Source organism: Drosophila innubila, assembly GCF_004354385.1.
Source record: "Drosophila innubila isolate TH190305 chromosome 3R unlocalized genomic scaffold, UK_Dinn_1.0 2_E_3R, whole genome shotgun sequence".
NCBI classification, from domain to species: domain Eukaryota; kingdom Metazoa; phylum Arthropoda; class Insecta; order Diptera; family Drosophilidae; genus Drosophila; species Drosophila innubila.
Window position 1 is genome coordinate 22,508,631 of NW_022995380.1, and position 16,758 is coordinate 22,525,388.

The 16,758-nt window shown below is 37.8% G+C and overlaps 2 protein-coding genes across 12 annotated transcripts in view; one reads left to right on the forward strand and one right to left on the reverse strand.

The window, feature by feature from the left end:
• The window catches only part of LOC117792141 (G protein-activated inward rectifier potassium channel 3), a 29,608-nt gene extending 24,390 nt beyond the window's left edge, over positions 1–5,218 (forward strand). For 5 of the 10 annotated variants that reach the window (XM_034632142.1, XM_034632141.1, XM_034632143.1 and 2 more), the window contains 4 exons: positions 2,486–2,600; positions 2,899–3,637; positions 3,696–3,932; positions 3,992–5,218. In XM_034632142.1, the coding sequence (XP_034488033.1) occupies positions 2,486–2,600; positions 2,899–3,637; positions 3,696–3,932; positions 3,992–4,476 (1,576 nt within the window). In that variant the 3' untranslated portion in view covers positions 4,477–5,218. Of the gene's footprint in view, positions 1–1,270; positions 1,360–2,485; positions 2,601–2,898; positions 3,638–3,695; positions 3,933–3,991 lie in introns of those variants that run through there. The other 5 variants (XM_034632144.1, XM_034632151.1, XM_034632146.1 and 2 more) reach the window with 3 other exon arrangements.
• A 1,152-nt stretch (positions 5,219–6,370) lies between these two features.
• Positions 6,371–16,758, reverse strand: part of LOC117792138 (segmentation protein cap'n'collar) — a 36,800-nt gene continuing 26,412 nt past the window's right edge. Inside the window, exons 6-9 of one of the 2 annotated variants that reach the window (XM_034632136.1) lie at positions 13,749–14,252; positions 13,578–13,665; positions 8,260–9,545; positions 6,371–8,161 (exon numbers count right to left, since the gene is read on the reverse strand). In XM_034632136.1, the coding sequence (XP_034488027.1) occupies positions 7,787–8,161; positions 8,260–9,545; positions 13,578–13,665; positions 13,749–14,252 (2,253 nt within the window). In that variant the 3' untranslated portion in view covers positions 6,371–7,786. Of the gene's footprint in view, positions 8,162–8,259; positions 9,546–11,996; positions 12,796–13,577; positions 13,666–13,748; positions 14,253–16,758 lie in introns of those variants that run through there. The other variant, XM_034632137.1, reaches the window with a different exon arrangement.

Below are 16,758 nucleotides of genomic sequence, written 5' to 3' on the forward strand. Positions count from 1 at the left end.
GAATCCAAAGTCGTGACGTCATGAGTGTTCAGTCTCTCTATAATTTTGTAGAACTTGCTGTTCTCGTGAAAACATTGCTTTATCACATTTTATATACCCTTTAAAATACTTTAAAAACTTCTCTCGAATGAGTCAGTGCAATTCTATTGAACCTGCTTCGGATGCCGTTGGCAACCGCAACAGATCAACCTGCCCCTGACTGTTTAGTCATAACAAACTCGCAAAGACATGTTGCAGTTGACAAAGTAAAAACAAAAATAAAACCAAACAAAACAACGCTTTAGAAACCGGTTTTTGTTTTTTTGCATGAAATCACTTAAAAAAACAACAACAAATATCGAAAGCCTTAACTAATGAATTATCTTGTCAAGTTTGTGGAGATTTCTACGAATTTGTTTGTGCGGCATATCATTTGTTTTTATGTGAGGATGACGCCCAGAACGATCCGTCAGTTGAACTTCTCTTCTTTCCTCTTTCTATATAATAACTTGGCAAACTCAACTTTTTGTAGTCAGCTATACCACAAAATAAACGATGATAATTATTTTAAAATATATGTTAATTTTTTTTTGTTCTTTTCTGAAAATTTCATAAAGATCGGGTAGCACACACAAAAGTTATTCAAGAATATATTACGAGTAGTAAACAGCAAGACAAGCAGTTGCGTCAATCACTGCACCAAGCGCACTGCTTGCTTTGCTTGAGCACAGGACATTTTCAACTGCTTCTCAGATTTCAGAGTACCTTCTCATTTGCATGCCATTGTGATCTGCAAACTTTTGAGCTTAAACTCAAGTTACGCTCTTGAGATAAAGAGCTTTGAGTGCTGCCAGTGATTACTCTTTTTCCCCATGTGGGGACTTTTGCATACGCAGGCAGAATGGAGCGGACAGAGCGTGGCATGCTGATTAAGCGTGCAAAATGCAATGAAATGCCAAACCAAAACAGAACAACAACAAATCTCAGCTGTTGTTCTTGTTGTAAAGCGAGTAAGTAACATTACAGTTGACAGTTTACAGTTGTCACATTGAGATTACAGTTATAATTACTCTGAGTGAAACTACAATCGGTCTCGATTTCAAAAAATCATCTTCACAGTGCAATTTTGACTCTTGATCCGTGATTGTGAGAAAGCTTCTGACGAAAGCTCTAAACCCTAAAGCTAAAAACGGAGAAATAATTGCTAATCCTCTGTAGGGAACTGCAGGACAGTTTCCCGTGTGCAGTCCAAAAACAATTGCTTATCAGTTACAAGTGTTTTAAATGATTATTTGACTAATTACGAGTCTTAATGCTGTACGTTATCGGTTTTTTGTTTGTTGTGTGCTTTGCGAGCATTTTGTTACAGGCTCTACTCTGGTAACTATACGCTGTATCCATTGCGAATAGGGTAGTTTTAATTTGAGCTTAAGTCAGAGGGAATTTAACAAGAAAAGGCCAAATTGATTTCTGGTATGACATTTGTTTGCTTTAAACCTTTTCGAGAGTGTATCTTTTGTTCCTTTGGATATTCCGATAAATATATGTATATATATATCTATCTTTATGTATGTTTATATATATTTTGTATGTATTACATTTCCTGTTTTTGCTACAATTTATCAATCACAATGATGGCAATGGACAATCTGCTTTTATATTATGAACAAGTCTCTTCTTCTTTTTGACTGGCATCTGCTCTTTGTGCTCTCCAGAGAATTTATTGTTGAATTCCCTGTTTTTATTCTACAAAGGGAAAATCATAATTTAAACAATTTAATTTGTTTAAAATGCATTCAAGCTATAGACAAAACTTATTTTTAGAGGGCAAAAATATTCTATAAAATTATTTGAGGCATTATGTTGATTTTTCCTAATTCTAATGAGCATTTAGCAGATAGCAACAAAAGAGACAGTGACAAGATGTTCTTAAAGACAGAGCTGGAACATAAGTATTTATATATAGACTATCAGCACTATTGATAAGAACAGCGCACCTATAGTATAGCTAAAGTATATAAAGCATATTTAATTGTTTGCTAATGAGAGATACACTTACAGTGTTTCAAGTAATTGTTTTGACAAAGAAATAAAGATTGACAATTGAATGTTATTTTAAAAAGAAACCACGAGAACCACAATCAACTATAATAAAAAAGAAGTGCAAATTTAAATATAAAACCCCAGGACGTCTTAAATTTAAATGTATTTATTTATATTTTTATATTTAAATGTATTTATTTATATTTTTATATTTATATTTTATTTCAATGGTTAAATAAAATCGAAGCTGCTAATTTTGTTTAAATTTTAACTGATGTTAACTAAATATTATTGTTAAAATAATTAAATAATTTTATAAAGTAAATTTTTTTCATCATCAACACAATTCCTTGATTAAAGTATCTTAAGCATCTTTTAAATTATCTGAAACTCTTTGTTTAATTTTATTTATCGTCTCTATTATTATTACTAATTTGGCTCTCTTTTGTGCTCTCTTAAATAGGTACCGACAGACAAGATTCAGCTCACGACGTGTCCGGAAACGTGTCGTATTTAAGCATGGTGAATGCAACGTGGTGCAGGGGAATGTGGCAAAGAGACGTCGCCGTTATCTGCAGGTGAGAGGATACATTCAGATACACGTACATTTGTACATTTATATTTAGCTTAAGATGCGCACACACTAACACACACACACTAACACACACACACACGCTTTCACACCCGGGGGTAGATTGATAGAAACAGCAACAGATGCAGATACAGATACAGATACATGTGCTCGTTATGCAAGCGCCGCATAAAATGTAGAAATGTAGAAATGTAAAAATGTAGAAATGTATATTTAGAAATGCGTTGCTTCAATTTGTTGCACAACTGTGAGGAGAGGTAATTGATGTATTGTATCTTTAAAAGTTTATTTATCTGTGGCAGGATATCTTCACGACCCTCGTGGACGCACAGTGGCGCTGGACGCTGCTCGTGTTCGCGGCCAGTTTCGTCATCTCGTGGGCCTTCTTCGCCTTCATCTGGTGGACGATTGCCTTTGCCCACAATGACCTGGAGTACATTCATCTGCGGAACACACAGCCGGAGCTGATTGCCAATATGACGCATACCGTGTGCGTAACGGAGGTGAAGGGTATGATGACTGCATTCCTGTACTCGGTGGAAACGCAAACGACCATCGGCTATGGCAATCGCTATGTGACCGAGGAATGTCCCGAGGCGATATTCACCATGTGCATTCAGTGCATCACGGGCGTCTTCATTCAGGCCTTCATGGTGGGCATTGTGTTTGCCAAGTTGTCGCGACCCAAGAAGCGCGCCCAGACGCTGCTCTTCTCGAGAAACGCCGTCATCTGCCATCGGGATGGGACGCCGTGTCTGATGTTCCGCGTGGGCGACATGCGCAAGTCGCACATCATTGAGGCGCATGTGAGGGCACAGGTCATACGCAAGAAGGTGACCAAGGAGGGCGAGGTGCTGCCCTTCTACCAGCAGGAGTTGCATGTGGGAGCCGATGGTGGCGAGGATCGCCTCATGTTCATCTGGCCCACGACAATTGTGCACAAGATCGATCGCAATAGTCCACTGTACATGTTGTCCGCCTCGGATATGCTCAAGGAGCGCTTCGAGGTGGTTGTCATGCTGGGTAAGTTAAAGGAAGCATCATTCATTTGGCATTCTTGCTAATCTTTCAATCTTCACAGAGGGTGTCATTGAGTCCACGGGCATGACGACACAGGCACGCAGCAGCTATTTGCCCTCGGAGATACTCTGGGGTCATCGGTTCGTCAATGTGGTGTCCTTTCGCAAGGAGACGGGCGAGTACGAGGTGGACTACACGTTGTTCAACAACACCTACGACGTGGACACGCCACTGTGCAGTGCCAAGCAGCTGGACGAGCTCAAGTCCGAGTACACGAGAAGCACCAAGAGCGGCATAGGTAAGTCTAAAATTATTTGAAAGAGTATCCAAATTATTCTCATTCCTTCTCTTCTGCAGTTCCCTTTGCGGATCGCACGCTCTCAGCGGCCAGCATGTTACAGCGAATAGCGTCGGCCGCTTCAGTGGATCATTTGGATCCGGCGAGCGACGAGTCCTTGGACTCGGGTCGCCTGCCAATTCGCTCGCATTCCATACCGAACGGCGTGCTGGCCAGTGAACTGGAGCCGCTGAACAACAATAACAAGCCCGGCGCCTCGTTCACAATGGGCGGACATAACATCTCCATAACGACAACGGCGCCGAGCATACCCAACCTAACAAGTATTAATGAGAGAACCAACTCCGGTAATTCCATAAACAGCAGCAACTACAACAGCAACAACAACAGCCTCAGTACGCTCAATGTTGGCAGTGGCACTGGCAGCCATCAGAGCGTTACCATTGTGCCCCACTCTGGCAATGGCAGTAATCGTACCAAACAGTCAAATCCCCGTCGACTGAGCATTAAACAAGATCAGCTGCCCATCGATTCCATGTGCTGATATTATTTGAGGAACTGCGTCAGAGTCACGTCAATCCCCCCTCCTCAAGTCTCCCCGCGATCTGATGTTGTGTTCTAAGTGTAGGCTCATAGAATTCTAATTACAAATAGTCTTAAAGATAAACAAAAAAAAAAAAAAACAATTCAGAGGGCACTCAAACTGCAGCTCTGTTAGCTGTGAAAACCTAAAAACCCTAAAAATAATTGCGAACCCTTAAATCTAGAAATCCAGAAGATTTATCCATCGTTTCCTATCCCCGTGGATTGCTTCTGGATTCTGGATTTTTTTAATTGCTGGATAGTCTATTTTGTTAGTGTTAGCTTTAATGAATTTATTATACATAAGCATTAAAATTGATATTAAATCTAAAAACGGAACGATATGTATAAAAAATATAACAAATGCAAATTATTGAAACCAAAATGCTGCAAACTTCCTTGTAAACTATGTAAACGATATTATGTAAAGCTCATAAATTATATTTAACGTAATGTAAAAAGAGACAAAATGTTAATGAATTTTAAACCAACTTTTAATATAATTGTTCAATATCTCAATTAATTACTCAATGATTAACTAATTATACAAATACAATTAAAAATATACATATACCTAATATTCCAAATTTTAAAATACGCCGCGAAAGATGGCTAAAATAAGAAGAGAGAATGAAACAAAACAAATATGAGCTTCAATTGTTATAATGTGTGGACAATAAATGGAATGAGCATATGAATGTTAATTGATGTATTTTATTTACATGCTATTCATAAGTGTCATTAAGATTGTAAAAATAAAAGACCAAAATATACATACATGCACCTGAAACAAAACAAAACAAAACGCACGTTTTTCACTCAAGCTAAACTCGAAATAAACTCAAAGGCGGCAACAGAAGTCATCTTGCACTGCTGCTCAATCGCTTTTCTCTCTCTAACAAACTTGTTTGGCCATTTACTAACGCCATTTAATCCACAAAACTAATTTGTCCCGCTAAGATGAATAACTTTTAACTGTCATTAAAATCAGCACCTTTTTTTTATCCAATTTCGTATTTCATTGAATTTGCCGTCATAGTTTTTTTTTATTGCTTGTTTAAACTATTTTTTGTAAAATTTTGAAATCGCGCTCGATTTATTAAATTTGTGTAAAATTATCGTAGCATACTTCTCAGCGCAGTAAGTATTTTTTGAAAGCTTGGCATACTTTTATGCGCTGTACCTAAACAGGGTGATTCGAAATCAAACAACAATAAAAAATTTCAAAATGTCAAAGAACTGCAATAAAATTAAAAATTTGATGAAAAGTTAAATTTCGAAATTAGATAATATAAAAATAAACATCCAACGGAAAATAAGGGGAAATAAATAATAATTAAATCAAATAAAACGCATTTCATTCAGTTTTTTTTTGTAAGTTTGTTTCATTTATTTCGTTTTTTTTTTCGGTTTTGAGGAAATTTTTTGTGTTTTTGTGAAGCATACAAGTTTCTTAGATAATATAACCATATACAATATAGAAACATTCATACGATTAAGTATGTACCAGAACTCTTTTATGCTCGGACTTCAAATATTTCCTTCAAATCAATTTTATAATCATAGTTTTGATATGGAACGAGCGTTTTTAGACCATATCCTTCCACTTCTATATGTGTATATTCTGTATGTGACTCGAATCAAAATGAAAGAAATGTTTGAAGTATTTTGAACATAAATTATTTTACTTTAAATTTCTGTTAATATAATATGTAAATGTATTTGTTTACGTATGTATGTTTGTGTGTGTATAAATGTTTATAGACATATTAAGTAAAGTATTTAGTACAATTTACAACAAATAATTTCGCTTTTTGTGTTTAGTTTTTCTTTGCGCACTTAAAGTTTTTTTTTTGTTTTTTGTTTCCGGTTTTGCGATAATTATTTTGAGATGCGCGAAATTAATTGCAACAATTTAAATATATATATTTATATATTCATGTATATGTATTTAACAATAGTTTTCTTTTCCGTTTTGCTTTTTTTTTTTGTTTATTTGTATCTGATCTGTGTACATCATATAAATAAGTTCTGGTTTTTCAACTCTTTCTTTATGCAATAGGACATTTTGTTAAGAATATTAAATATTAATATTTCTTTTTTGTTTTTCTGTCAGAGCGACCTTTGTTTTTGTAGATTTTTTTCTTTTTTTTTTAGTTTCTTTGTGGTTACTTAGTTGTTATTAATTTACATTTAGCTCTGGCCTAATGCTCCGAGTGGATTAGAGTGAATAAACTAAGTTAACTAATTAATTATGTTTATGTATTTACAAGATGTTTATGAGCTAAACCTTAAAAGTATTAGTAAATAATACGCTAACTTTAATTTACTTTGTGTGTGTTTGTGTGGAAGTGTGTGTTGGGTGTGTGTGTGTGTGTGTTTGTTTGTTTATTAAAAACTAGGCGTCTTACGAGCGAGTCCATGAAATGTCCAGCAATATTTTTCTTTCCGTTTCAAACCTTTACAATTTAAACCTAACAGCTATTTATACATGTGCTCATATTTATGTTTATTTTACAGACTAATATTATGTAAATGTAAATGGTTTTTAGCATCAAAATTCATTTTGGACGACGCGTTGATAAGTTGTGTTTTGTAATGAATGATACTATGGAGAGGATAATGATTTACAAAAAATGTATCTAAAAAATATAAACTTCCAGATATTGTTACTATTTTTTTTTTCTGTTGGCTGCTTGTCGGATTTTCAATCAACTAATATGAAATTTATACCAATTATTTATCACAATTCATGACATTTGTTCTATTTTCAAAAAAGCGAAAGTGTAAGGAATATAACAATTTGCAAAAGCCATTTAATTAATAAAGAATATAAAAGGCAATTTCTCAAGAGTTTAAAAATAAATAACAAGCATCTTTATAAAAGTAATAAAAAATAAACCATGCGAATGAGGGCGAGAGAGATAGAGAGAGAGAGAGGAAAGAGGAAGAAGGGATGTGCAAATCCCGATGCAGAAACTCAGCTTGCTTTTCTCCTTAGCAGCAAATGTTGCCAGCAACATTTTCTCAGGCGACAGCAACAATCCAGTGACCATGAAAAGGTGATGAACATTGCAGCAGCAACAACAATTACAAATGGTAAACTACAAAATGAATCAGTAATACAAATCACTGTTGTTGTAATAATCGTAACATTGTTGTTGTAGCTGTAGCTGCTGTTGCCAGTGCAATTGTTGCTGCTGCAATTGTTGCTGCTGTTGCTGAAAGTTAGACAACCAGCTCGTTGTTGCGGCTATTCGCAGCAGATACTTTCATTCCTTGTGGTGCTGATGTTGATGTGGCGCCTGTTGCTGTTGTTGTTGTGACTGTTGTTGCTGTTGCTGCTGCTGTTGTGGCAGCAACTGATGGTGTGTTGTCGCTTGCTGCTGTTGCAAATGTGGCGGCAGTCGCGATTGCTGCTGCTGCTGTTGCAGTGGCACATGCTGCGTCTGTTGTTGCACCTGATGATGACTCTGATGACTGTGCAACGACGCCTGCGGTGCAGCCGCAGCGCTGGCAGCAGCTGTTGCCGTGTTGCCGCTGTCGTTGGTCTTGTCGCGTGGCAACAAATAGACCGAACCATCGGCAGCCTGTTGCAAGCTGTAATCAGTTGGCGAGCAGGGATTGCCCTCGGGATCGCGCAGATACTAGAAATGGAAAAAGAAACACAATTAGATACATGCCTCAATACAAATCGACATCAATGCTTCCACTCAAATTTACAACCCTTGTGTCGTTGACTTACCTGGAAAACATGGCGATGCAGCATGGAAAACTTGTGGGAAATTCGTTTGCGTTCACTTTCGAGATGATCGCGATCCTGATTCAATTGCGTCTTGCGCTTCACCACCGTGTTCACCTCATCCTCCAGGGTGAGTATCTGATCGAGCTTACGCTTGCGGCAGTTCTGAGCTGCCACCTTGTTCTTGCCACGACGCCGAATGTCGCGTATGAGCGACAATTGATTCTCGCTCAAATCGTACTTGGACAGCCGCTCATTGAACTCATCCATGGGCAAATTGATGATATCCAAAACGGGAATGGGGATGTTGAGGGAACGAGCTCGCTTCTCATCCCGCGACAGGTGCTCATCCTCCAGGGAGGAGGCATTGCTGCTGGACTTCGATGACTGTTTGGTGCCGGCAACTGGCTTCTTGTCACGTGCCTGGGGTCTGGTTAGCGAGCCGCTTCCCTGGGGCAGGGATCCAGTGGCATGTGGCAGTGCGTAGGTGTGATTCAGTTGCACCAGATCCTGGGGCGTCAATGGGGCACGTGGCATGCCGTAATCCGCCGTGAAGGCGCTGCTCGCACTCATCCCATAGGCCTGATGATAATCCTTGGCCAGAACGGGTGCCATGGCGGCTGCCTCACCGACGCTGCCACTGCGTTGCATGCTCGTAAAGGTCGTCGGACCTGCCTCAAACTCATACTTGATGCTCTGCACCTGCGACTGTTGCTGCTGCTGTTGCTGTGACTGTGTCTGTGCGGTGGCTGCCACAGGTGGCGCCGTTGGTGGCAGGCTGCTGGGAGTTTGCTTGTGAAGATCACGCTTGCCATACAATTGATGCTTCTTCTGGGCCACTGGCGGCTGACGTGTGTTGTTGTAGCTAAAGTCATAGGGTCCACCGTACTTGGCCTGATGATAATCCTGGGCAGAGTCGCTGCCCTCGCCCCACTCGCCGTCGGAGAGCGAGGGAACGCGTTCGGAGCCCATCGAGCTCACGGCACTGTCACTGGATGCGTCTAAGCGATCGGCGCCACCCTGAGCGCCACCACCGTTAGCCAATAGATCGCTGGTCATGCCACCAGCACCGCCCACAGCTCCAGCGCCACTCATAGAGGAGACGCCACCGCCACCGGCAACAGCGCCAACGCCAACGCCAACAACACCGCCACCAGGTACCGCATTCACATTCGCGTGATTGCCGCCCGTCACTGTCGAGCTGCCCGCGTTGCTCACATGTCCACTGCTCGGCAATCCCAGCACCGAGGAGTTGTTGCTTGTGCTGTTGTCCACCATGCGACAGAAACCTAAAACGGGATAGAATAAATTGAATTGAGAAATAATTAGTAATCAATGTAATGTATCATAGTAACTTATTTAATTAAATTTAAATAAATGCAACTCCTTTCATAATATACTACAATATTAATACTATTACTAACACCGATACCAATTCGTTTTAGTCTGATTGGGTTTTTCTAGAATTTGTTTTGTATTTGTATTGAAATATATATTTGTTATAATCAAATTATTCTTTTTTAAATATTCTCTATTTCGAATTAAAGTTATGCTTAAAATTGTATCATATTTGTTTATACAAATTACTAATTAAATCATTTTTTATTAAATGTATCAAATTAATTTAGTTAGTTACATTAAAATCAATGCAACTCCTTTCATTATGATTTTTATACTACAATATTAATCAAATTATTCTTTATTAAATATTCTCTATTTCGAATTAAAGTTATGCTTAAAACTGTATCATATTTTTTTATACAAATTATTTATTAAATCATCATTGTATCAAATTAATTTAGTTAATTAAATTAAAATCAATGCAACTCCTTTCATTATGATTTTTGTACTGCAATATCTCTATTTCGAATAAAAGTTATGCTTAAAATTGTATCATATTTCTTTATACAACTTATTTATTAAATCATTGGTAAAAGTCAACATAAATTGCTAATTTTATTAATTAATCTCAATACGGTCTTAAACAATATATTAGCTAGTTTAAATGCCAGAGCGTAAGTCTGTTATATTTTCCAATTTCTAGACAAGATTCGGTTGGTTTCTCCACAATCTATATAATGATTTTTTACGATTATTCAGCAATTTTTTCTAGACACAGCAGGTATTAAAATGAAAAAAAAAAAAACAGAAAACTGAGCAGTCATAATAGGTACGAGTTTTCCAATCGCACACAGCTTATCAACCGAGTGCTACCTTATCTATACAGTTATCTGTGTGGCATTGCGTCTACCAGTTTTGCAACGTCTTACTTTCGATTCCATAGGAATACTCGTAGTATAGTCTGAGGTATAGTAGCTACATATATTTATAGATTGCGAAATATTTGAATGTATTCCATGCGAAGACTGTTCTACGTGTTAAATGTATATTTTTTTTTTGGAATCTCGACTTTATCTTATCGTTTCCGTCACTTTTTGGCATGTGTTGTTATGTACTATGATCCTATATACTATGTATTATATATTATATAGTATATAGTTTTATTCGAGCGAAAAGAGAAGTGCAGGATGAAAGCGAGATGTAGATAGTTTAGTGATAATAGATAATGAGAGTACATGTGCAAACCCATAAGCTGATAAGACGCTCAAATCATTATCACACTTGTTGGCTTGTAATTAAACCCAATTTTCGCTTAATTATTCAATATGTGAGCCGATTAACGTAAGTACATATAAGTACATGTACGAGTACATATATACTACTTATAAGTACTTCTGCCGGCACTGACAAGGTCAAGCCCATAAACATTGATGACTTGGCAAAATATAATACTAAATTGTAGGTCGAAGTTATCAGTGGGACAAGTGCAATTCATAGATGTGTTCATGTGGCACCGACGACGCCCAAAACATGCCACAAATTAAAAAAACAAAAAAAGCTTTAAGAAACCTAATAACGGAAGTTATAAAGATAGCGGTTAAAGCATTCGCACGTTTTTTCAGTCAGCTAAAAGCTAATTCGACTTCGAATTCGAGCTTCGTTTGTCAGTGTTCAAAAATTGCCAAAAAGAAAATATGCAAACGTAAACGTAAACACGTAACACAAGTAACGTAATTATGTCGAAATGCATGCATGAGAGACAGAGGGAGGAAGGGTGAGAGTGGATGCGTATACGACACAATAAATATTAACGTATACATTTATACTGATATGCGCTTGTATGCGGACACATGTACATAAGCGCGCTAGAATAACAACTCAACGATATCATACAGCGAATTTTTGATATTGTGCTTTAACGTTTTTGCTCCGAACAGATGACTCAGCAGTTTAAAAATAGTAAACAGCCAACGGCGACAGCAGCAGCAATAAAACTTTTGCTGAGCGCGCATTAGAGAGAGCGACAGAGCGCGTGAGAGCGCAAAAGCATGAGCAAGAGCAACAACAACAGCACAGTAAGAGAGCTTTAAGAACATTATTGTCGCCGACGTTGCCGTTCGCCGTTGCTGTTGACGCTGACGTCGACGTCGGTGCGCAAGTTTGCTGATATCAGCAGAGCTGGTTGCGCAGCATGACTAATGAAAAAATTTGTTACGCGGCAAATATAAATATTTAAATGGGTTTTGGGCTGATTTGCATGCTACTTTTCTACTTCCATTGAGCATAAAAATAAAACATTAGCTGCTGGCGGCCACCACCCGCAACTTTTCGTCTGCCTCTCTCTCTCTCTCTGTTGCCATCAAAAAAGAGTCGGATGCTGCTCATTTTCACACTCTCACCTGTTGATTTTTCTACTGTCTAGTCTCGGCAGCCGTTTTTGGGGCTGTTTCTCGTGTTCGTTGCTCGATTATTTTCAGTTTGTTGTTCGATTTTAGTTGATTTTTTTTCCTTTTATTTGGTATTTTGTTGTTGTTCGTCTTCTTGCACAAAAATACGTTACTCGCGCGTCATCAAATGTTCTAAATTCGTAATATACATTTGGATGTATAAATGTTTGTACATGTGAGTACTATTATACATGTGAATTATCGCAACAATATTGTGTATATTTGTATGTTTAGCAATTGTGCTCAATGTGCCAAGTGCGTCATTGTTTCATTTATTAATTTATGTTAATTATATTAGTTAGTGGTTGCTCCGTTGAATGTCACGTTTCTCACACGTAATCGATTTCTTTTATTTATTTAATTTATTCTAATATTTATTGTACTTTTGTTTGCTATTATTCATATCATTGTAGGAGTGTATTTTTTTGTATTTACTTCACTATCGTATTCGATTGTTCGTGTTCGACTGATTGACTCGGACTCGTGTTGCGTTCTTGTTGCTTTGCTTTTCTCCTCTCCTACATACGGCGACGATTCATTTGTCTGAAATGAGCGCGAAACACGAGCAGACCGAGCGAAAACGAACCCGAGCGCGAACGCGACAACGATACGATTGAGCTCGCGCTGCTGAGCAAGCGATATTCACTCAAATTTAAACTAATTTTAACGAATTTTATGCTAATCAGAATACCGCAAAGCAGTGCAGGCCAACAAAGCCGAAAACCAAAATGTGCCAACAGCGACAGTCGTAAAAGCTCGCCAGTTGGTTTTTATATTTTTTGGCTGCTTCACTCTTATACGTCCGTTTGCATGTGTATGTTGTTGATTGTTGTTGACTTAGCTTGCGCACGCGCCTTATTTTCTGCCTTTACAATTTGAGTGATATTCTTGAGTAAAAGCTCTAGTTGAGCCAATTGCGCATGTATTTATGTATGAGGGTGTGACTCTTACTTTTGTCGTAACTTTTATGTGTTGTAGAAGTTGATCAATTGTTTGAAATACAGAAATAGTAAATCAATAACAGTTGTAGTTGGCGTAACGGCTTAGCCATTATTGCTAAATACTTCATCAATATGTTCAATAATTTAACATTTCAATGCACTATGGGACAATTGATTAAGCAGTACAGTTCTCAAATTAATGTGCAAGAATCTGGATATTTTTGACATCAACTCATTTTCATTATGTCAAGTGCATAATTGTTTTGATAGAGAACATTAACATATTTAATTTTGCTAAGATTACCTATTCTTCATTTTTTTCTCAATAATTTTTTTTTTTGCTTAATTTATAATAAAATAAATAGATTCATATAAAAGGCATTAATGTTATATTTTTGTATTTCTTGAGGTTTTAGAAAACTCTGTAAACTAGTGTAATTTTAATTAAAACACCTAATGTTAATTAAGTATTTAAGGTTCTTAAGTAACTATAATTAAGTCAATCTCTACATATATTTTATGCCTCCAATCTGTCTTTCTAATCTATGTTGAATATCAATGATGATCACTTTTAAAACTGATTATCACTTACTTTCTGTCATATCCATCAAATGAAGATCCTCATCATTGAAAATCGAGTTAATAAAACCATCCGAATGATTCATGTCCGAAGAAGTATTCTAAAGTAAAGTAAAAGACAGAGATATTCACAAATGTAAAATCATTTCATATCAGATTCGGACTTATCGATGTGACCACTTACCGCATAATACATCATATCGTGCTCCATCTTATAGTTGCTGCCAGCAGCGGCGGCGGCAGCGGCAGCAGCAGCGGCAGCGCCGTCAGCGTCGTGGCTGGAGTTGGTCAAGTGCATGCTGGATGAGACGGCTGAGCCCAAATTGTGGCCATAATGCGGTTGACCGCCGGCAGCCGAGCAGAGGTCACCCAACATGGCAGCATGATGACCATGACTGTGACTGTGAGTGTGACCATGACTGTGACTATGATGCGGTGGCGGCGGTGGTGGCAATGTTGCAGCTGCCTGTCCATGTCCATGTCCGTATGGGGCAGCGTGTTGGGCGCTGGGTGGCATGCCCGCTGCTGCAGCCGGACTCTGGTATGAGTAGCTGGAATAATGCGGAGGATACGGCGGCATATCGGAGACGCCGCCAACCACGCCCATGCTCGGTATGGGGCTAAAGTAGGTGGCCAAATCCTGTAGACGCTCCATGGAGACACTGCGATTCAGACGCGGCATGCGTGCCTGCAATTGAATGATGATTAATTTGGTGTGTGAGAAACTGTTGCAACTGTTGATGTATTAACAAGGTGAGAAGGGTGTCTCTCTCTCTCTCTACCGCACTCTCTGCTCGAGTGGAATTGTGGCAATAAATAAGCGATCAATCATGCGAGATTCCGTTTACGGAATTCTCTAGAAATTAACAATAAGCCGCAGACAAGACACGAAAACAGAAAACGAGAATCGAGAAAACTAAATTCAAATTGCGCTGCAAGTAAACCTGGCTTGTTGTTGTATTTGTTGTTGTTTTTTGTTGTTGTCTTGTCTGGGCCCCGTCGGCATCGTATAAGCCAAAAAACGTGCACAATGTATCAATCTGGCGATTTCCGAGATCGGATCGATCAACATCCAAAATTGAAATAAAAATTCGTTAAGTTCAGAAAAAATTGACAAGTGCTCAGCGGTCGTCGTCGTGTTTGCTTTATGTGTAAATCAAAGATTTTTTTGATTTTTCTGCATATAAAAATAATATAAAAAAAAGGTTGCTTTATAAGCAACTCTATCTCTTTGCTTTAGCTACAATTGTATCTTTGTATCTGTATCTGAATCTGTATCTGAATCTGTATCTGTGTCTGTGTGTGATCGACAGTTCGTGCTGGGAGACGTACATACGACTTCATTAGTCGACCTTTTGTTATTCTTAATTATCGCAATGGTTTATTTATTTGCTTAACTAATTCCAGTAGAGCTTCTCTTATTTTCTCTTACTCTCAGGCGTGGGCGATCAGCTAAAATATATGCACATAACTTATACTCGCTATCGCTATCTCTCTCTCTCTTTCTCTACCTCTTTCTCTTCCTTTGAGAGTAGCACACGTTCTCAGAAACAATTTGTTAAATGAAAACGCCGCAATTAAGCGCTAAAAGCCGAGGCGTCAAACCGCAAGGAAACGTTGTCCAAAATTGAAATTGATGTAGATGCCGATTCCTGATTTTGATGTAGACGTGGATGCACTCTAGAGGATGTCGACTCGGCATTGACATTGAGAGATTTGAGATTGAGCTGCCAGATAAATAACATCAAAGCATCTTCTCTTTTCAATTTATGAACCGCACCGAACCGAACTGAATCAAAGCGAAATGAACTAAACTCGCACCGAACTAAACTGAATGCTGTTGGCCTGACTGCGCGGCTTTTGGCCGACTCCTTGGCGCGTTGACGTTGAGTTAACGTGTGACGTTTTGGGCCCAAGCGTAAAGGTAACATTGACTGACAGATACACAGATACAGATGCAGTTGCAGTTGTAGATACAGCAAACAGAGTTATAGATACAGATACAAATGAGAGAGAATGCACTGTTGCCTGGCAAGTGTGTATGTGTGTGTTTGTGTGTGTGTGAGTGTATCTAATATATGCCTCAACACGCTCCTGAGCAAACAGGTAAAACAACAAACGAACCACAACTGAAGGCAGGTAAACTGGGCGTTTACTTTTGTCAGTTGCCAGTTGCTGTCACTGTATGTGCATCTGTGTGTGTGTGTCTATACATGTGTGCTTGTGTGTGTGTGTGTATGTAATTTCAATTGTCACTGTCTTGTCATTAACTTCTGGTGTTAGTTCAGCCACTGTCCATTGTTTTGTTGCGTTTCACACGCAAAGCAAATCAACTTAAGATACGCCAAAGAAGAAGATGCATTAGGAGTAGGGGGGGAGGAGGAAAGACTACATATGTGACCAAGTATATATAATACAGTCATATAAAGTCGAGTTTTGAGGCGTTGCCGAATGCTTTTAATAAATCATTAACGGTTAAGTTCTACAATATCAAGAGAACCGTTAAAGAAACGACGCCCATGTTGCATGTTGCACAGCAGAGAAGAAGAATGTCTACAAAGTATATAAAAAAGCTATGCGTTATCATAGCATATTAAGCAGATTGAAATTGCAATTGATTATGATGGAAATCAATCGTTTATAGATTTATAATTCAATTCTATCTTAGCCTTTAAAATTCTTAATATTTCTCTTAAACTTTTAAATTCCTCTTACTAAGAATACCGTTCAATTCATTTATAAATTACTTTATTAGCGACCCAAAAACTTGCATGTATTAAGCTGTAATAAACTGTAGAAATTAGAATGAATAAGTTAAGCTTGGTAAGAGTATTGCAAATTACAGACGAAAATAAATATCTACTACTCTATTAACATATTCCGCATTATTTTTATATTAATTATACATAAATATTTATATATTCATTTTTTTTGTTTTTTTTTTTTGACTTGTATCAACAAATTGCAACTGAATTCCTAATGACTTAATTTAAGAGGAATAATCTATACATTCCAATAGAAAGGGTGTATTAAATTTATAAGCGGTACTTTTAACAAAGAAATTTTATATATACAAATGATAAGTTATACGAGATTTAATTCGAAAAATTATTGATTGTTTAAAATAAAATTCTCTACAACAAATTGAATACATATTTTAACAAAAAGTTCTATGGTTCTGAATTATAATTGGT